The sequence below is a fragment of the Hemitrygon akajei genome, chromosome 30 (assembly GCF_048418815.1).
Source record: "Hemitrygon akajei chromosome 30, sHemAka1.3, whole genome shotgun sequence".
In the NCBI taxonomy this organism is placed as follows: Eukaryota; Metazoa; Chordata; class Chondrichthyes; order Myliobatiformes; family Dasyatidae; genus Hemitrygon; species Hemitrygon akajei.
The window spans coordinates 36,881,421-36,903,958 of record NC_133153.1 but is presented as its reverse complement, the minus strand read 5'-3'; the positions used below and the strand labels follow the sequence as shown (position 1 = coordinate 36,903,958).

The following is a 22,538-nucleotide window of genomic DNA, read 5'->3' as shown; positions in this document are numbered from 1 at the left end:
GCCCAGTGTCCTACATTAGTGCCCAGTAAAGAAAATTGTAACCTTAATTTCTGTCCTAACAAATGATCCTCTGGATCAGAATCTTTCAGAAACAGTACCCAAAAGGTGATGTCAGGAAATGTATTGAATGTATATTAGAACAGTACTTCTGAAAAACCAGACTCTTATTTATCCGCTATAGCAACACAATTTAAACAGATAACTTGTCCATAACTACACTCAGTTGCCACTTTATTCAGTACACCTCTACACATGCTTGTTAATGCAAATATATAAATCAGCCAATCACGTGGCAGCAGCTCAATGCATAAAAGCATGCAGGCACGGTCAAGATGTTCAATTGTTGTTCATACCAAGCATCAGAATAGGGAAGAAATGAGATCATAGTGGTTTGACCATTGAATGATTGTTGGTGTCAGATGGGGTGGTTTGAGTATCTCAGAAAATGATGATCTCCTGGGATTTTCACACACAACAATCTCCAGAGTTTACAGAGAATAGCATGAGAAACACAAAACATCCAGTGAGTGGCAGTTCTGTGGGTAAGAATGTGTTGTTAATGAGAGAGGTCAGAGGGGAATGGCCGGATTGGTTCAAGCTGACAGGATGGCGACAGTAACTTAAACAACCCACACATTCCAACAGTGGTGCCCATAAGAGTACCTTTGAATGCACAACATGTCGAACCTTGAAATGGATGGGCTACAGCAGCAGAAAACCATGAACGTACACTCAGTGGCCACTTTGTTCGGTACCTCTCAATTAGGTGCATTGCTGTTTGTGTGAACCAGCTGTAGATAAATTGTTTGCTGTATTTCCTGCATTGCAAATGAAGTACCCGCCAGAATGGGATGATTCCCTAAACTTTAAGCAGTCCTATAGAATTTCATTACACATTTAAGCATTCCACCTTTGTCTTGAGGAACCACCTCCAGAAATGGTTTGCTATGGTAAACTGTTCCGCTTCTATTTCAAATCATCACACACAAAATACTGGAGGAACTCAGCAGGTTAGGCAGCATCTATGAAAAAGAGTAAATAGTTGACATTTCGGGCTGAGATCCAAGCATGTTTCAACTCCATTGACTGACCACCCAAAGAGTACCAAATGTTTCTGATCCCTCCATGTTTTCACCAAGACTCTTTTCCAGCACATTGATACCTTGCATTTGAGGTCAAAGTGGTTTAAAAATGTCTGTTCAATGCCTTTTACATTGGAGCAGTCACAATTCTGGCCCATTGGCTTAGCTAGTAAACGTCTTGCACTGCAATGTCGGCAAAGTAAAAATGGTAGCAACCATCCAAGTACGTAACAGTGCGTTGATCCTGAGTTCCACGAGAACCCAAAAAGCCAGATTTGTTGGAGAAAATAGAGAAATTTCAAATAAAAAAAAACATTGGCATGTAGACTCCATTGAACTCTATTTGAATATTACAATAACAGTGAAATGGAAAGGTGCTGCAAAGTGGGACCAGCTTGGATGGGCCTTTTGGTTTGCATGGACCAGATTGGCCAAAGGGCCTGTTTTCATGCTGTGTGACTCCATGACTAAGCATGTTTATAGCTGCCAGGAGAGAGGCATCGGAGCTGGTGCGCTCCACCAGAGGCAGTGTGGCATGGCGTCCAGGCTGGAGTTGGTGCTGCCTCCCAGTGTTCACTCAGCAGGAGATGAGCTATATTGCGATCAACTTGCAGATTTCAGCAGCATTCATGGCTCAGGGCTGGACTATTTTTTTGTGTGACTGTATCTTTATGTGTATATGTGCTATGTGTCTGTTAGTACTTTCTTTTGCACCTTAGCCCTGGAGTAACGCTGTCTCGTTTGGCTGCATTCATGTACGGTTGAATGACAATTGAACTTGAATTGAATGTACAAAACTGGACTCCCTTTATGGACCCTGGTTACACTTCTTGCTGCCTCAGTAAAGCAGCCAGCATTAACCAAAGACCACATCCACCCAGACATTTTCTGTTCTCTCCTCCCCCACCAGGCAGAAGGTTCAAAAGCCTGAAAGCACACACCACCTGTTTCAAGGACAGCTTCTATCCCACTGTTATAAGACACTTGAACAGACCTCTTGCATGATGAGCAGGTCTCACAATCTACCTCGTTATGATCTTGCACTTTATCGTTAACATGCACAGCATTCTGTCAGTAGCTTTTACACTTTATTCTGCATTGTTGCTGTTTTACCTTATTCTAGCTTAATGCACTGTGGAATGATTTGATCCTTAAGTTTGTCATAGCTGGGTGTGATAGTGGGGATAAGCTCCCACTACCTATTAAATGCTCTCAATGGCAAGCGACTCAAATAGCCACTGACAACAAAGTCCAGTTCCTGGCCTTCACGTGCGACTTAGCTTCTAAGCCTGGCGGAACCGTTTCTATTGACAGGAGAAGGGGCAAGGTGGATTACAGGCACCTTAAAACCAACCACTTCGAGCAGATGGGACTCATCAACCGTGGTTGGCAGCTCAACTAGGAGAAAGAAAATTCTGATCTCAAACCTACGCTGCCTTGAGGCTATACCCACTCATGGGGAAGGCTTTGGGAGTAAACCCTAAGAGAAAAATATGGAGCTGGAGTCCCTAAGGCAGTCCTACATTGAGTTCAACGCTGACTGGCAACTCCTGCGACACTGCTGGTGCCAAACTGAATTGGTCTCTGCCATTCCTTTGGGTGCTTCAAGTGCATGGAGAGGAGGAGCTTGCTACATGGGCAACAGCTTGCTCTCCATATCATATGGTCCTGGCATTTATTTCTAGATAGCTGGGACGCAACATCCATGGTCAACCCTGATCAACCCAGGCCTCTGAATACACTGCAAGACTATTGGTAATGGTTATTATTGTCACACATATCAAGAGGCAGGATTATTCAGAAACAGCTATGGACAAACTCTGAGACATTAGCAGATGTGAAGGTTCAGTCTTTACTTTTGTTCCTAAATATTATTTCCCAAATAATTGAAGAATCAAAAAAGCTATGGGGATAGTGGCAGGAAAGCTATGCAATGGTAGAAAGTTGGCATGACCTTTCTGAATTGCAGACCAAACGAGGGACTCCTATTTCTTACGCTTATTCTCGTACATATTTGCAAATCCTCTGAATTGGCCCCTTTCCTTCTTTGTAATCCACTCCAGCCTCACAACCACCTGAGATATATCTCCTACACCACCCCCCCACCAGTTCATGATTCCCTCCCCAAATCCCTTGGTCTCTCTTCTGTTTTGGCACATATGGTAGATGTCAGAAATCTGATAACCCTCTGTCCGACATTTCTCTCATTGCTCATAATATTTCCTTCAGCCTCAATCTAAATTTATACTTGGTAAGCCTTCTTGTAAAGTGTTGTGGGACATTCTGACCATGTAAAATATGCTGCCACAACTACAAGCTGTTAGTGTTCATGTAAAATGCATTGGCTGGGGCTGACTTCTGGGTCCAACTAATGCTTACTCGATAACATCAGCCCACGACTCAACAGTATATCAAAGTTATGTACTTTAAAACTAATTTAAAGTTCTCTTTCTTAGCTTTTTTTCCTTCAAAGTTCTGGTCACTTGAAAGTAATCCAATTGCTTAACCACAGCTGGAATTTAACCAACCGCTACTAAACCTTCGAATATTTTGAGCACTAGAACACAACAGCATAGAAATAGACCCTTTGGCCCATCTTGTAAAGAATGATCTGTCTTAAAAAGATGTGAATACAAAGCTTCTGTGGTATATAAACACAGATTATAGATGAACTGGGCCAAATGGCCTGTATCTATGTTATTCCTTCGTTTGTTATGTGGCGTGTTGTATGACGTAAGCAATCATGGTCTTTCCGTGTCCATGATTGCTCTTGGCAAACTTTCCTACAGAAGTGGTTTGCCGTTGCCTTCTTCTGGGCAGTGTCTACCAGATGGGTGGCCTCAGCCATTATCAATATTCTTCAGAGATTGACCTCCTGGTTTCAGTGGTCAAACAACCAGGAACTGTGATGTGCACCAACTGCTCCCATGGCTTCACGAGGCCTGATCGGGGGGGGGGGGGTGTGAAGACTAAGCAAGTGGGGAGGGGGGGTAGCTAAGCAGGTGCTACGCATTGCACAAGGGTGACCCGCAGGCTAGCGGAGGGAAGAAGCACCTTACATCACCTTTGGTAGAGATGTATCTCCACCCCGTCACCACTTTATATATTCCAAGTCCTTTGAATGGCTAGTTCCATTAATTTGAGTAACTGTACTTGTACTATGGAGGCAGCGAGTTAAAATGGACAATCTCCACAATGCTCCCACCAAAGACAATGTCACCTACATTGAGGCAATGATTCTTAGACTTCAGCTGAATTTGTCCAGGCAATCTGGCTAGATGGCCAACTCTCCACTGCTCAGACAGGTCATACATTCCCAGCCCTATCATGGTCAGAGGTTCTGAGGTACTCAGAGGAAGAGCCACAAATATTTTAAAAAGGTACATCTGAGCAAAGCTGGGAGGAACTTGTCACCAACTGACCTGGAGGGATTGGGGGCAGTTTGGGAAGAGGAACAAAAATGGGAAGACCAGAGGATCGGAGTGGGGTTGGGTGTGAGAAATAGGGTTACATAAAATTAGAAAGCAATATTTATGGCATTCTTTTATTTAGAGATACGGTGTGGAACAGGTCCTTTCAGCCCATCGAGCTGTGCTGGTCAGCAAATTAATCCTAGCATAATCACAGGACAATTTACAATGACTAATTAGTCTACTAACCAGTATGTCCTTGGACTCTGGGAAGAAACTAGAGTACCCAGAGGAAATGCATATAAAGATTACAAGCTGATCTTCCTCCATTTTGTGTTGGGCTTCACCCTGGCAGCAGAGAAGGCCAAGGATGGACAGGTCAGTATGGGAATGAGAAGGGGGGATGAAATGGTGTGCATCTGGGAGCTTGGGATGGCCACTGAAGGCTGTGTTTGGGAGCTCTGTAAAATGGGTGCCCAATCTGTGCTTGGTCTCATCATTGTAGAGCAGGCCACATTGGGAGCAGCAGATGAGGTTGGAGAATGTGACGGGTGATGTTCACATTCTGAGGTCAATGGTTGAGGCTGGAGACTTGACTGCTAACATCTAGTCTTCTACCCCACGACACTGCCTGGAGTTTAAGCTGTGCTATCTTCTAGCTGAGATCTTCCAAGGTCCTTTAGCTCTCTCAGGTGGGCAGGGGAGATCTTTCCATTTCCCAGTCTGAAATCCGATCTTCAATTGACGGTATTAAAACAGAAAACCTGATCAATGTCACCTAATGTCTGTAAGACTCTGCTGTGGACAAATTGGCAGATTACCGGAACAACACTTCACAAGTACTTCGCTGGCTGTAAACCTCTTTGGAATGTTACGAAAAAGATTTCTATTAATGAAAATCTGGTTAGCGATGCTACTAGTAATTTGACAGCTGGTTAGAGGGGCCGATTTAAGGTACATTAATCATTTGGAATTACAGGTAGCAGAGAGGATTTGAACACCAGTCTTCTGATTGAAAACACAACATTTACCTCGGGAGATCAGCCAGGAATAAAAAAAACAGAGCTTCAATTTAGGGATACCTTCCTCACCTTCTCCTGAAGTGAAAGTGATTAGATCTATTGCTGCGTGGAATGTCTATTGGACAGATTAGCCTTGACAAGCCAAGTTGCATTTTCTCAGTCCACATTTTTGTTGGATTCTTGCGTCAGGTACAGTTGCCAAAGAGGCAGCATCTGCATTTTGGCTAAATTTTCATGCACTTAATCAGGAGCTGTTTATTACCTCACACTTGCCTGACACTGCCAGGTGGCGTTGCCAAACAAGGCTCTGTGCCGAGACCAACACTAATGAACTTGAGCAATTCATCCTGTTTTTGTGACCCAAAGTCAGTGCAAGAGTTCACACTTGCCTTCAAACCGTGAATCATGGTGATGGCAGGTGAGGTTTATCTTAGCCTGCTGACTGTGGTTGTGGTTGAATCTTGGGGCGAATCATTTTTCAGTTCAGACTTACTCTTAGATAGGCAGATGGCTGAGAGAAAAATGGATTTTATAAAATTACGCCCTTTCGTAATAGCCATTGCTGAGCTGAGAAAAATGCTCTAGCTGTCCACTCTATCTATACTTCTCATAATCTTATGTATCACTATCAAGTTGCTTTTCATCCAACTTTGCTCCTAAGAGAAATACCTCAGCTCACTCAACCTATCATCCTAAGACTTGTTCACCAATTCAGACAGCATGCTGGTAAATCTCATCAGCACCTTCTCTAAAGCTTCCACATCCTTCCCATAGTGAGGCGACCAGAACTGATCACAGTACTCCCAGTGTGGTCTAACCAGCGTTTTATAGAGCTGCAACATTACCTTCTGGCTCTTGAACTCAGTCCCCAGACTACTGAAAGCTTTTAAACCATGCTACCAACTAGTCACAATTTTGAGGGATCTATGGATTTGGATGCCAAGATTCCTCTGTTCCTCCACACACCATCCTGCCATTAACCTTGTACCCTGCCTTCAAATTTGACCTTCCAGAGTGCATTGCTTCGCACTTTTCCAGATTGAACTCCATATGTCATTTCTCAGCTCAACTCTGCATCCCATCAATGTCCCATTTTGTAACCTACAAAATCCTCTACGTTATCTACAATACCAACCTTCATGTCATCTGCAAACTTACTAACTCACCCTTCCATGTCCTCATCCAAGCCAATTATAAAAATCACAAAGCAGAGCAGTGTTGATCATTAACCTCCAGGCATTTTCGTGAGAAAGAATTATTCTTCATGCTGTTACAGAATATCACAGGCATCTCAGATGGAAGAAATGCTTCGCTGACATTGGAAACAACCTTCAAGGGTAATCAAATCTAAGGGAATTAGAACCTGCCAGACATTCAGGAAGACCAACATTTTCCATTTATTGCAGTGAGCTAGCTTTGCTTAGGAAAGTGACGAGCTGCCAAGTGTATTTAGCACTTCAGTTCCAATCTGTGGGATTCCCCATATAAGTCAACAATCCATTCACCAGCCTATCGTAGACTTGAAAGATTCAAGACTTAACAATTCAAAGTATTTATTATCAATGTATGTATAAATTATGCAACCTTGAAACTTGTCTGCTTACAGGTAGCCACAAAGCAAGAAACCCGAAGGAACCCAATTAAAAAAAAAGATCAACAACCAATGCGCAGAGAGAGAGAGAGAAACCAAATTATGCAAACAATAAAAGGAAGCAACATCATTCAGAATGGAAGTGGGTCGAGAGACCTGCCGCCTGGAGCAGACGGAGCAGGTGCCAAGCCTTATCCTCGGTTCATTACACAGCAGGGCCAGTCGTTGCGGAGCTTGGAGGCTGAAGCCTGGAGCAGGCTCAGAGCCTCAGCGCTGAGGAGAGCAGCGAGCACAACTGGCCCGATCCTCGTCTCCGGTCCCAGCACCCTGCCTCTTCAGTCCATCTGGCCTGGCGTTTATATTGTCCAAACAGTGGGCTTCCGCCACACTAGGACCCAGCCGTATCAATACGTTTTGGGCGTGGACCCCACTGCTACATTCCAGCTTTTAGGCATCGGTTGAAAGGTTGACCATTTTCACTTACCATTTTTGCCCACTGGCTTCATGCTGCTGAACAGTGTATCCAAACTGTGCTTCTGCAGAGCCCCTGATGATTTTTGGCCATTTTGTGTCAATGTTGAATGAGGCACAAGGACCTGTTGGAGGCAAGAAGAAGCACTATTAGTACTGATCGTCTGAACAGCTGTTAATTGTTCTGGAGAATAACTCACAAGCACGTGAATTGATCAGACAATCTCTTGCCAAACTCAGAATTGGACAGCATTCAGATGTGATACAGGTGCAAGGCGGTGTAGAGGCTGGGCAGAGAATGGGATAAAGGCAGAGCACATCGAGGGATGTAAACTGGGCACAGAGAACTGCCACAAGACATGGTACCATATGGCAACCTGTTGGGATCAGATTCCAAGTTCCAAGAGTTCTTCTGCTGTTTTGGAAATCTATGGCCCCACTAAACTGAATCACAGATGTCAATGGGAAAAATGAATGATAAAACCTGGATTGCTACAAATCCCCATGCAGACTGAACACAATAATTCACTTATAGCTATTCCCAGACATAAATAATTCTGAATGGTGTGTGATTGCCTATGAGTAAAGGAGTTTCGGAAAGAACAGAATACCTGAGCTTCCCATGCTTTGAAACTGAATCAGTGACTTGAACTGAAAAGAACGATATTTGATATCCTGCAATTTCTAACAACATCAGGTCATCTTCAAGGATCGATGGCTCAAAAAGGCGGCATCCATTAAGGACCCCCATCACCCAGGTCATGCCCTCTTCTCATTGCTACCATCAGGGTGGAGGTACAGGAGCCTGAAGGCACACACTCAATGATTCAGGACCAGCTTCTTCCCCTCTGCCATCAGATTTCTGAATGGACATTGAACCCAAGAACACTACCTCAATACTTATTTAATTTAACACACACACATATATATATATACACACACATACACTTCTTACTGTAATTCATGTATTATTCATATTATTATGTATTGCAATCTACTGCAGATACATAACAACAATTTCATGATATATGCTGGTGATGTTAAGCCTGATTCTGGTTATGATCCTGAGCATAAATTCCCTCACTTATAGCACAAAGTAACTACTTTAGAGTATTGATGGAAACTATTGCACCTGCCATCTCCGAGCTTCTCACTTCACTCCCTCTCCCCCCCACCACCACCCACCTTCCCTCTACCTGGTTTCACTCACCACCTACACACAAGATGTTCTGCAGATGCTGGAAATCTAGAGCAATACATACAAAAACCTGGAGGACCTCAACAGGCCAGGCAATATCTGCGGAGAGGGATAAACAATCGGTATTTCATGCTGAGACCTTTCACCACCTGTCAGCTTGTACTCCTACCCCTCACCCCACCTTCTTATTCTGGTTTCTTTCTCCTCCCTTTCTGGTCATGATAAGGATTTCGTGTGGGTTGCTCTGGATTCCCAGCACCTGGAGAATCTTGTGTCTGAGGTGTCAATGACTCTCTTTCTTCCCTTGTTAGCCCTGGGTGGCAATCTCTTGACATATCAGCATTTAAACTCATCACCCTCTGCTGGTGTACTGGTAATGGCTGCCTTGGACGAGCTGGAGTTTCCTCCAATTAGAATAGAACAGAACTTTATTGTCATTGCTCAAGACAACAAGATTATGGTGCTACTCTAGTCCGTGCAAAACAAATATTTACAATTCATGTGGTACAGCTTAATAATAAAAAATAAAAATATTCCCATATTTACATGCAACAAGTGATTTTGAATAATCCATAACACTCAAGGGCATTGGCAAGCCGGGGTGTAGCTTTATTCAGCTGCACAACAGCCCTTGGGAAGAAGCTGTTTTTTATTCTACTGTCTTGGCTAAGACATTTCTGTATCTCCTACCAGGTGGCAGGAGATTGAACAGACAGTGCCTAGAATGGGATGGGTCTTTAATGATGTTAAAAGTGGGCTATAGGCATCAAGAGTTGTGAGTGGTCTCCAGGTCCAGTGGTTGAGTCCCAGTGATGTGCTGAGCCTTCCTAATCACCCGTTGGAGTGCTTTGTGATCTGTCTCGCTGCAGCTAGAGTACCACAGTGTCATTCTGTAAGTCCGTATGCTCTCTATCGCACATCGATAAAAGTTGGCCAGCAATTTTTGGGGCAGAGTAGCTCTCCTTAAGCACCTCATGTAGCATAGTCGCTAAAAGCCATCAACTCTGCAGTGTCACGACTGATCACCATTCCTTCAACAACCATCGTCTTATTCAAACAGACCGCGAGGTTGAATCAGACTGAATCGTGTTTTCAAAGCTGAGCTGGGATCCCAATCTCATTATACTTCCCATTAGTAATTCCAGTTGCCTGTCTCTCTGAAAGCACTCCCTACAGATCCTGTATTGCTCTTTATCACCTATAGTTTGGACTGTGTCTTTGTGTCTTCTGTTTGCTCTGCCATTCTTTATACAACTTAACCCTGCCAGATTTGGGTGAACAACCTTAGGTGTTAACTCTGCCTCTCTGTCCACAGAGGCTGCACAGCCTGCTGAGGGCTCATCACATTTTCTCTTTCTGGAGCTGGAAGACTGTCCGTGTGAGTGGGCGGGAGGGAGGAAAGGGGCTTGCTTTGCTGTTTTTTTTTGCGCGATGCGTTCCGTTGGGTTGCGCTATGTGTTGTTCTGCCGAACGATGTGAGGATGCTACGTTGGCACCAGAATGTATGGCAACACTTTCAGGCTGCCCCAGCACATCCTTGGGTGTGTTGGTTGTTAATGGCCAAGTCATTTGGGTATATTTAAGGCAGAGTTTAATAGATTCTTGATTAATCAAGGCATAAAGGGATACGGGGAGAAGGCAAGAGAGTGGGAAATGGATCAGCCATGATGAAACGGCAGAACAGACTCAATGGGCTTAATTCTGCTCCTATATCTTATGGTCGTGTTGGCACATGGTCGTGTTGGCACATGGCCAAGTGGTTAAGGCATTGGTCTAGTGATCTGAGGTTGCTAGTTCGAGCCTCAGCTATGACAGCATGTTGTGTTCTTGAGCAAGGCACTTAACCACACATTGCTCTGTGACGACACCGGTGCCAAGCTGTATCGGCCCTTGCCCTTCCCTTGGACAACATTGGTGGAGTGGAGAGGGGAGACTTGCAGCATGGGCAACTCCCATACAACCCTGCCCAGGCCTGCACCCTGGAAACTTTGCAAGGCGCAGATCTATGGTCTCTCGAGACTAACAGATGCCTATTACTATTATCTTCTGGTCTTAATCAAATAATGCATTCCACTATATGTTTCGACGTACATATGACAAATAAATCTGCATCTAAATCTGCCTAGTTCTGATTTCCAAGATGGATCATGTAGCATGGCAATAGGCCCTTTGGTCCAGCATTTTCATGTTATCAGGTGTCTATCGCTCCTCCATCTGCTTATCATCCTTCCTGGTCTAGATCCACCTTTCACTTGCCTGCTCTTGCTGCTCTGCTTCCTGCCACCTGGATATCTTCTCTAACCTTAGTCCAGATGAAGAGCTTCGACCCAACATGTTGCATGTCCATTTCATTCCACAATTGCTGTCTGACCTACTGAGTTCCTCCATTATTTTGTTTTGTTATTCTAGACTCCAGAGGCTGCAGTTTCTGTTGTTTCCAGCTGTTGCATACTTGGCCTAGAACCTCTGATGCCGTGGTGTTTCAAGTTCCAGCTAAATTCTTCTCAAATGCTGCGAGAGTACCTCCTTCCACCACTGCTTCAGGCAGTGCATTTTTCCACTTCTTTGAATTTACATCCCAGAACAATATGGTCTTTTTTCTTACTTGATCTCGTCACCCGAGTTATTGGTTCTTCGACACTCTTCGCATTAAATTTCAATTTATGATCTGTTGTCAGCTGTGGCTTGGCTGATAGCTATTTCCCTTAGAATCGGAAGGTTGTGAGGTTGAAGCTCCACTTTAGGAGCAAGCACACGGAATGCTTTCTTGCTCGCGGAGCTGTCTTTTGACAGAGATCTTAAAGTGAGGTTGAAAGTTGAATTTATTGCCATATGCATAAATACATATCTGCACAGGAGGAATGAAAAACTTACACACAGTAGCATCGCAGGCACATCAAGCTCAAGTATAATTGTCATTCTACCATACATGAATATCAATGAATACAGCCATATGAAACAGCATTACTCTGGAGACAGGGTGCAAAACACAGTACCAACAGTCATACACAGCACAAGGCACATAAAGCACATATAAGAGAGCAGTAAGCACACAGTCACACAAAAAGGTATACAATACAGCACAAGTCCCTGAGTCCATGAATGCTGTTGGGAAGAAAAAGCCCACATCTGTTTGTAGATGAATGGAATCAAGCTTGTCTTCCTCCGAGCACACACTGGAGAGCAGCACCGATGCCAGCATGGATGCCCCGCCACACCACCTTCAGTGTCATCTCTCCAGGCTGGCTGCAACAGGCAACATAGCAGCATTAGGCCTAGTCCACACTACAACCAAGGCCGCACAGCTTTCCTGCAGTCAGTCCCGCCAATAAACTAGTGAACCAGACTTGCAGCATTCCACGTTATCAATGTCCAACAGGGTCTTGCAATCACAATTACTCGCTGTCAGACTGCACACCAACTCCGAGGCCTCTGTGCAGCTGGGAGCAACGTGGTCCACACCAGGTCCAGTTCTTCTGTGAACGAGCAACTCGAGGATGGGGTAGACTTGTAGCACCTGAAGTTCTGAATGTCCAGTAGTGTCTTCCGATTGTAAAAACGATGTTTAAAAAAGACAATAACACCTTTGCTTGCCCCTGTAGAAGCTATCTTACATTGCATCATAAAAGCACAAAGATCAAAGGGACTGCTGAAAGAGGTTAGTATGCTAGAGTCATTAAAAATATTTTAAAAATCTAGTATGTTAGAGTCATAGAAAAAGATCAAAGAGGAATGGTTACTGGACCATTGAGAATTCAATGTCCGTGCTGCCAGATTGAAGCATTCTTTGTTGCTCAAGAATATTCTTCACTCAGAGTGTGGAATGAGCTGCCACCTGAAGTGGCAGATGCAGTTTCAATTGTAACATTTAAGAGAAGTTTGTACATGGATGGGAGGGGTATTGAGGTCTATGGTCCAGGTATGGGCTGAGGGGACTTGGCAGAAGATTGGGTCAGCATGGACAAGATGGGATGAGCAGCCTGCTTCTCAATTATTCAGGCCGCCAAAGGTTATGGAGAGAAGGTGGGAGATTGGGGTTGAGAGGTATAATAAATCAGCCATGACTGAATGAACTAATTCTTTCCTATGTCTTTGTGGACTTTCTGTGCTTTTATTTATCGAAGTATAGTGCAGAATAGGCCCTTCTGGTCCTCTGAGCCATGCTGCCTAGCAACCACTTCACAGGACAATTAACAATGACCAATTATCCCATCAACCCATACATCTTTGGACTGTGGGCGGAAACCCACAGGGTCACAGGGAGAATGTATAAACTCCTTACAGACAGCGGCGGGAATTGAATCTGGGTAGCTGGTACTGTAAAGCATTGTGCTAACCGCTGCACTAACATGCCACTCTCAGGCGGGTTCATCCAGGCTTGTGCTGTAGCACTTTATGATAATGACTCTAACTACTTTCAGCAAGCTGTTGGACCTTAGTTGAAGATTTTTCCCCCCAAAAGAACAGGCAGCGTCTGCAGAGGGAATTGGAGAGCTGATGTTCTGAGTCAAAGTCCTTCATCTGGACTTCTATCTTGGAGCAGGATTAGAGTAAAGAATGGGTGCTTGATGATTTGCTCAGACTTGGTCCAAGGCTCCCTTTGACCCCATTCACTTATTCAGATTCAGTTTATTGTCATTTAGAAACCACAAATGCAATGCAGTTAAAAAATGAGACAACGTTCCTCCGGAATGATATCACAAAAGCATATGACAAAACAGACTATACTAGAAAATCCACATAACGTTTGGCAATCCCCAATCCAGAGTCTGGAGAGGCTGCTGCGTATTAATATCGCGCTACCATCTAGCGCGTTCCCCGGAAAGGAGCTCCAAATCCACCAGACAAACAAGACCAAAAACTAAAGCTGCAAGACCTGCACAAAATCACATAGTTACAACATATAGTTACAACTGTGCAAACAATAGCATAATTGATAAAAAAAAAGACTATGGGCACATTAAAAATAGTCCAAAGATGTTAAAGGACTATAAGTTCAGAAGAAATCACAAGTCCCCAGGGTCCCGACAGACTCGCCATCCTAGTTATATTAGTTATAGAAGATTAGGAAGATCCTAATCTTCCTAGTTATAACCTTGCACTTTGTTGTTTACCTGTACTGCACTCTTTCAGTAGCTGTTATACTTTATGCTGCATTCCCTTTCATTTCGGGGGGACCGAGAATATAAAAGCAAATATGGAAGGCTGAGGCTTTATAAGATATTGGTTACACCACATTCAGAGCATGGCTATAGAGATAGATATGTAAACAAATAATACTGAGAACATGAGTTGCAGAGTCCTTGAAAGTGAGTCCATAGATTGTGGAATCGGTTCAGAGATGAGGTATTTGAAGTTATCCATGGTGGTTTAGGAGCCTGATTGTTTCTGAACCTGGTTGTGTGGGACCTACAGCTCCTGTACCTCTTGGTCATTGCAGCAACGAGAAGAGAGAATGGCCTGGATGGTGGAGGACCTTGATGATGGATGCTGCTTTCTTGTGGTAGCACTCCTTGTCGATATGGTCAATGGTGGGGCTGCCCCCCAGCAAATCCTTTGGATGTGTTGGTTGCTAAAGCATATATTTTGATCGATTTGTGTCGATGAATCTGAATCTGAAGGCAGGACAGAGAGACTGAAAGGAATATTAGAATCAAGACCTGAACCCCATTTCAGTGCATTCATTGGAATAAACAAAGAAAGAAGGGAGGTAGTGAATCTCTGGGTTTCCAGACTGTGGCTCTTCAGTAGCAGAAAGGAATGCAGCCTCATTGAGTTGGCAAGCATGCATCACTGAGCAAGTTCTGACTTCCACCATTTATCCATCTCTTGGCTCCTTGCCTTCCCTTCACGTCCATTAAGAAGATGTCAATCCAGTTAAAGTGAAAAGACGGCTTGTGTGAATGCTTTTCCCTTCCTCCTCAATGGTATGCTTGTTGATTTGGCTTGACAGGGTTAAGGTAAAACTATTTTCTCTTTTCTTTTGGGAGAGGCAGCCAGATCACCACAAATGTGTGAGTTAACTGAATTAGTGACTTGGTGACTGGAGTCTGGCCAAAAAGTCAGCACGCCAGTCCAAACCTAAGCTAGGAAAAATAAACCTCTATTCTGCACCACAGTGCCCAGCCAGCTTTACTTCACAGCTCAGTGCTCTAATTTTCCTGAAGCTGACCATCCATTTCTCAGTCTCTCCTGTTTCCCTTGTTCAATGAATTAGAGTCATAGAACATCACAGCACAGAAACAGGCCCTTTGGCCCATCAGGTCTTCTGCCTAGTCCAGTCTACCTTCGCTTGGACTACGGATCTCTATATCCCTCTCATCCATGTACCTACCCAAACTTTTCTTATAGGTTACACTTGAACCTTCATCTACCAATTCTCCTAGCAGCTTGTTCCATACTTGCACCTCCCTGCGAGTGAAGAAGCTCCCTCTCAGATTCACCTCAAATATTTCATCTTTCACTCTAAACCTATGACTTCCATTTCTAGTTTCTCCAGCCTCAGTGGAAAAAGCCTTCTTGCATTTACCTTATCTGTACCTCTATCAAATCTCCCCCCATTCTCCTACACTCCAGGGACAATTCTTACAGGGCTTGTCAGATTGATGCAGGCACAGGGTATCCAGCAACAGATGTCATGGTTCCAAAATAAGCAGTTGGTAATTCAGGGCTAATATACTTATTAATTATACGCTATTTCCCTTTTTACTTGTATTTTCCAAATTGAATGTTGCCCTCCCCCCCACCTCTGATTCTGAGGATACGTTAGGGTGGTTGCCATGGGTGATGGGTTATTCATCAAAGCTCCCTCCAAGGCAAAGTCAGTCCTTCAGAGTCAATGTCATGCCCTCCCCCAATCTAGCTGGGTGAATGTGTTTAAAACAGAGAGTGAGGGGTTCCTCACTATCCATGACTGTTCTCCAGCCCCCGGTCTCTGATCCGCACTGGAAGTGAAAGTGACATTGTCCAGGAGAAAGGATTGCCAGAGAGCGGAGAGTTAAGGTGCCTGGAAAAGGACCGGCTGCAAGCTAAGGGAAAGCTGTTGGAGGAATCGGGAAATGGTTGAAAAACACAAAGAGAATTGGATTATTACTTGGAAAGCAGACTTACAAAATAGGAGTGGGAATGGGGCTGACTGGATTGCTCTTGAAAAGAATTGGCATAGCCTCAGTTTTCTAAGTGGCCTCGTTCTGCACTGAACTATTCACTTGTTCCATGGAACCTCTCACAGTCAGTCCCAGTTAAGGATAGTTCTAGGCATGAGGAACAGGAATACAAAACGAAAGGTCTTTATCCCAATTGACACAGAGATACAAAAGGCCAGTATTGGTTGCAATATACAGCACTATGCAAAAGTCAGAGGCACATATATATAGAATTATACAATACTGTGCAAAAGGTGCCTAAGATTTTTGCACAGTACTATGGTAATTTTATGCATTACACTGTGCAGCTACCACAAACAAAAACCAAATTTCATGACATATATGTGAGTGATGGTAAAACCAATTCTCATACGGATCTCTGTTAAGGACTGAGAGTGGGAAGGGGGCAGGGAGAGGGGAATCATGGTTGGGAAAAGGGGAAGGGAAAGGTGAGGGAGCAGGAAGCACCAGAGACTCATTCTGTAATGATCAATAAACCATTTGATTGGGATCAAATAACCTTGCCTGGTGTCTCAGGGTTGGGTGTGTCTGCACCCATGCCACCATCCCTCCCACCCACCTTGGCAGTCCTTCCCTGGCCACCTGTCCCATATCCCTCCCACAGCACTACACCCTTGACATTCCCAACATCTTTTGCCCCTGCCAGATTTACAAATGTGCTCTCCTCTCTACATTGGCAAATACAGTACTGTGCAGGTTTTAGGCACTTTAGCTATATATATATATATATATATATATATATATATATATATATATATACACACACACACACACACACCTACCTTTTGCACAGTACTGCATTTCCTACTCATCAAGATAGCATAAATGTTGACATTTTTAGCAAAATACTGAAAGGCCATATACCAGCCACATATCCAGTGGCTAATTACCAAGATGTCACAGACTGAGTGGGAAGATTAACAGCCAGACTCAACTTTCTGCTCAAGTCAAGTGTAAATTGAGCTTTCTGTTGCACAGACATGGCGGTGGAACAAACCCAAGTGCAGAACACAGCCACGGAGGCTGAGGCAGAGTCAGGATGTGTTATTAACATAGCAAGTGTAGAGTCGGTATCCAGGAGCGATGCTTGACCTAGAACTGGTAATCCTAGGAACCATGGAACAAGGTTACTCACACCAGAGTCAGTCAACAAACTGGCAGCTCCTTGTTGTGCTTGCAGGATTTTTATGCTGATGGAAAGCAGGTGTTTGTAGTTAGTGGAACCTGGGAATGATTGGAACTAAACGAGGTGATTGAGGCCCAATTCCTGAGGTAAATAGCCAGGTGGGCGATTGCCAGAAGGGACCATGACACTTTCAATCTCACATAATGTTTAAAAAGGTAAAGATTAGCTTTATCTGCCACATGTGGATCGAGACATACAGCAAAATGTCTTGGTTTTGCATTAACAACCAACACAGTCCGATGATGCGCTGGGGGCAGCCCACAAGTGTCACTATGCTTCCAACATCATCACAGCACGTCCACACTTTACTAATCCTAACGTGTACGTCTTTGAAATGTGGGAGCAAACCAGAACAGACAGAAGAAACCCATGTGATCATGGGGAGCACCTGGAAACTCCTCACATCAGCGGCGGGAATTGAACCCTGACTGTTGGCACTGTAAAGCGATATGTTAACTACTGCACTGTCGTGTCATCCCTAGTGTTCAGTGAAATGTAAACACAATCAAAAAGGGTGTTAGGGGAGGAATGCAATCAAATGACAAATCAAAAGCCTCGGTCATACCTTCGTATTCCCACTACCCAGAATCCACTCATTTGCTGATAGTTCATTATGAACTCCTCAGATGGTCATCTCTGATCAATGGAGAGAAATTATCCCATGTACCTCAAATACACACACACACGTTAAGATCAGATTGACACCCCATTCTGCCACTGTGTTATTCAGTTTGAACTAGGTTGCACAGGCAAAAGAATACAGACCACTTGCCTCCATATGAGATGGCAGGAGCTAGCAACATCAGGTCATATAATGAAGACAGTCTCGTTACCCAAGTAGCCGGCAGAATCTTAGAGAAACAGAATTGCAGAGAAGAGGAATTGCAGGATAATACATCACCTCCAGGAGGGAGGGAAATAGATGGAAAATATTAATTTTATGACTTAGAATCATGAAGCCCTTAACAATCAAGTTTGAAACATAGCTATCATTTTGAAATGTAACTTTCATCAACGATCATGTGGGATCTTGAAAGGTTGCCATCATATAACACCATAATACATAGGAGCAGAATTAGGCCATTCAGGCATTGAGTCATGGCTAATTTATTATTCTTCTGAACCACATTTGTCTGCCTTCTCCACGTAACCTTTTATGACCTTATTAATCAAGAAACTATCACTCTTCACTTTAAATATACCCAATGACTTGTCCTCCACAGCCGTTAGTGGCAATGAATTCCACAGATACACCACCCTCTGGCTAAAGAATTTCCTCCTCATTTCTGTTCTAAAGATCAATATTTGTATTCTGAGGCTGTGTCCTCTGGTCCTTGCCTCCCCCACTACTGGAAACATCTTTTCCTCATCCACTCCATCAAGGCCTTTCAACATTCGATAGGTTTCAATGAGATCCCCCCTCATTCTTCCAAACTCCAGCGAGTACAGGCCCAGAGCCATCAAACACTCCTCATGTATTGTGCAGGAAATGTTGCAGCAAGCTCCCACAAATATACCTGAGTTTTGACTAAGTAACCAGATTTAACCATTTGAGAGATAAATATTGGTCTGGACACTGAGGAGATCTCCCCTATCTCTTCAAGGTAATGCCACATATTTTTCACATTGGAAAGCCGATAAGACTTTTAATAAAGAGACAGTATGGTAACACTGGGGTAGAGTAACGATTAGTGTAATGCCATTACAGCGCCAGTGAACTGGGATCAATTCCTGCCCCTGTCTGTAAGAAGTTTGCATGTTCACCCTGTGACCACGTGGGTTTCCTCCAGGTACTCTGGTTTCCTCCCACAGTCCAAAGGCATACAGGTTAGCAGGTTAATTTATGAGCAGAATTGGCCAACATGGTGTCATTGGGCTTGAATGGCCTGTTACCACGCTGTATCTCTGCATAAGTAAATAAATATCAAAAGGAGACCTTTCAACAGTGTACCTCTCCCTCAATACTGCAAAGTAGGATCAATGTGGATTTTCTGTTGCTGTCTCAAGATTGGGATTTGATTCCGAGGGAATCATAAACACAAGAAAATCTGCCGAAGCTGGGAGTCCAAAGCAACCCACACAAAATGCTGGAGGAATTCAGCAGGTCGGGCATCACCTATGGGAATGAATAGATAGTCGACCTTGGCCCGAAACTTCGACTATCTATTCATTTCCATAGATGCTGCCTAACCATAGATCTGTAGTTCCAGTCTTGCCAAACCTCAGTGAAAAAAGCCTGCTTGCATTTACCCTATCTATATGCCTCATAATTTTATATACCTCTATCAAATCTCCTGTCATTCTCCTAAGCTCCAGGGAGTAAAGTCCTAAGCTATTCAACTTTTCCCTATAACTCAGGTCCTCAAGTCCAGGCAAAATTCTTACACATTTTTGCTGCACTCTTTCAATCTTATTGATATCTTTCCTGTGGATATGCATCCAGAACTGCGCACAATACTCAAAATTAGGTCTCACCTACATCCTATACAACTTCAACATAACATCCCAACTCCTGCACTCCTCCTGTGTGCTGCTCTGTCTGTCCTCACTCAATGGCATTAGGATTGTTTGCAGGTTCTCAACAGGCCAGGAATGGACTTCGTGCAGTGTAACGCATTGAAAAATATTAAATATAACAACGTAATGAAGTTAGCCACTCAGCTCCTCTAGTTGACAATCTGCCTCAGACCTCATCTCTGCCTCTGTACCAATTCCTCACGATCCTCAGCTCCCTGAACTTCCCAAAATTCATCTACATCCTTTTTCCAGCCTCCACAAACCTCAGAGGTAGACAATTTCAGAGAATGCCCCTTGGTTTTAAATGGCTGCCTCTTAATCCATGGTGCCCTCTTGTTCCAGACAGCCCCACTAGTGGAACCATCTCGCCATTTACGCCTTTTAATGAGGTGCGTTAGTGCAGCCCTTAGTATAATGCTATTACAGCACCAGCACCAGCGATCACCATCTACTGCCTATAAGAAGCTTGTATGTTCTGTAACCGCATCGGTTTCCTCTGAGTCCCCTTTTTTGTTCCACATTCTGTTGGCGCCAGTAATGTTGTGACACTTGCGGCTGCCCCTAGCACAATGCTCATTGATTTGCTTTGATGCAAACAGTGTGCTTCACTGCACGTTTCAAAGTTCAAAGTGAATTTATTATCAAAGTACAATACAGTATGTCACCAGACACTACGCTGAGATTCATTTCTTGATCTGTCAGAAATTCATCTACTTCCTCAGAGCAAAGGAGCAGAAAAAGTGTACAGGTCTTCTGAGCTGTTTACTGGGACAGCTGAGCCCAACTGGTGCATACTGGATCTCTTACAAGCAATGGCAATATATCAATAACTGGACATAAGGTGAAAAAGCTGTGTGACAAAAGTAAGTTTTGAAAGCAGCAATGGTTCATTGAATGTGAGGTCCGTACAAATAAGTAAAAAACTTTGTACTTCAAAGGCAGATTGGGCTGAAGTTTCTGACACCCTGCCCATCAGGCAAATCATAAAGCATACCAAGCAAGCTCACCGATAAGACCCGGGAAGATCTGATGAGGGAAATAAGGCAGCAAGACACCGTATTGATTAGTGCAATGCGTTGGAGCATCACTGATCAGAATTCAATTCCCCCCTTACTGTCTGTAAGGAGCTTGTATGTTCTCCCCATGGCCACATGCATTTCCTCTGGGTGCTCCTGTTTCCACCCACGTTCCAAAGACATACAGGTTAGGACGAGTAAGTTGTGAGCATGCTATGTTGGCACCAGAAGCGTGGCGACTCTTGCAGGCTGTCCGACTGTGTTGGTCATTAACACAAACAATGTAGCTCACTGTATATGTGACAAATAAAGCTAATCTTTAAATCTTTTAAAAAATATGCCCTTAAGTACAGTGAAAAAACTTTTGTTTTATGTGCCATCCATACAGATAATTTCATCACATCAGTGCATTGAAGCACTGCGAGGGAAAAGCAATATCAGAATGCAGAATAAAGCACATAGTTTAGAGAAAGTGCAACGCAGGCAGAGAACAATAATAGTTTGAGCGAGCAGGGGGCTTTTCTCTTTGAAGCAAAGGAAGATGAGAGGTAAATCATAAACAGGAGAAAGTCTACGGATGTTGGAAATCCAAAGCAACACGCACAAAAAGCTAGAGGAACTCAGCAGGCCAGGCAGCATCTCTGGAAATGAATAAACAGTCGATGTTTTGAGCTGAGACACCCTCTTCAGGATGGAGAAGGAAGGTGGAAGATGCCTGAATAAAAAGGTAGGGGGAGGGAGAAGGAGGCTAACAAGAAAGTGATAGAAGGTGATACTAACAAGAGAAAATCTGCATGTGCTGGAAATCCAAACCAACACCCATAAAATGCTGGAGGAACTCAGCAGGCCAGGCAGCATCTATGGAAAAAAGCACAATCAATGTCTTGGGCTGAAACCCTTCAACAGGACTGGAGAAAAAAAGCTGAGGAGTAAATTTGAAAGGTGGGGAGAGGGGAGAAAGAAACACCAGGCAATAGGTGAAACTTGGAGAGGAAGGGATGAAGTAAAGAGCTAGGATGTTGATTGATGAAAGAGACAGAAATCCAAGGAAGAAAGAAAAAAGGGAGAAGCACCAGAGGGAAGCGATGGGCAGGCAAGGAGAAAACATAAGAGAGGGAAAGGGATAGGAAATGATGAAGTGGGGGGGAGTCATTACTGGAAGTTGAGGCATGGAATATAAGGTATTGTTCCTCCAACCTGAGTGTGGCCTCATCATGACAGTGGAGGAGGCCATGGATGGACATATTGGAATGGGAAAGGGAAGTGGAATTAAAATGAGTGGCCACTGGGAGATCCCATTTGTTCTGACAGACGGAGCATAGATGCTCAGCAAAGCTGTCTCCTAATCTACATCGGGTCTCACCAATATACAGGAGGCCACACCAAACACAGTATAAGACCCTTTCAGATTCATAGATGAAGTGTTGCCTCACCTGGAAGGACTGTTTGCGGCCCTGAATGGTCGTGAGGGAAGAGGTGTAGGAGCAGGTGTAGCATTTGTTCTGCTTGCAAGGATAAGTGCCAGGAAGGAGATCAGTGGGGAAGGATGAATGGACAAGGGAGTTGCGCAGGGAGTGATCCCTATGGAAAGCGGAAAGTGGGGCAGGGAGGGGGAGGGAAAGATGTGGTGGGATCCAGTTGATGGTGGCGGAAATTTCAGAGAATTATGTGCTGGATGCGAAGGCTGGTGGGGTGGTAGGTGAGGACAAGAGGAACCCTATCCCTGGTAGGGTCGCGGGAGGATGGGGTAAGAGCAGACGTGCGTGAAATGGAAGAGATCTGATTGACGGCAGCGTTGATGGTGGAGGAAGGGAAGTCTTTTTCTTTGAAAAAGGAGGACATCTCCTTCATTCTTGAATGAAAAGCCTCATTCTGAGAG

At 44.1% G+C, this 22,538-nt stretch overlaps 1 protein-coding gene across 1 annotated transcript in view; it reads right to left on the bottom strand.

The window, feature by feature from the left end:
- itga11a (integrin, alpha 11a) overlaps positions 1-22,538 on the bottom strand; it is a 195,205-nt gene that overhangs the window by 155,826 nt on the left and 16,841 nt on the right. The window contains exon 2 of the mRNA XM_073032614.1: positions 7,590-7,701. Coding sequence (XP_072888715.1) covers positions 7,590-7,701 — 112 coding nt within the window. The remainder of the gene's footprint in view (positions 1-7,589; positions 7,702-22,538) is intronic.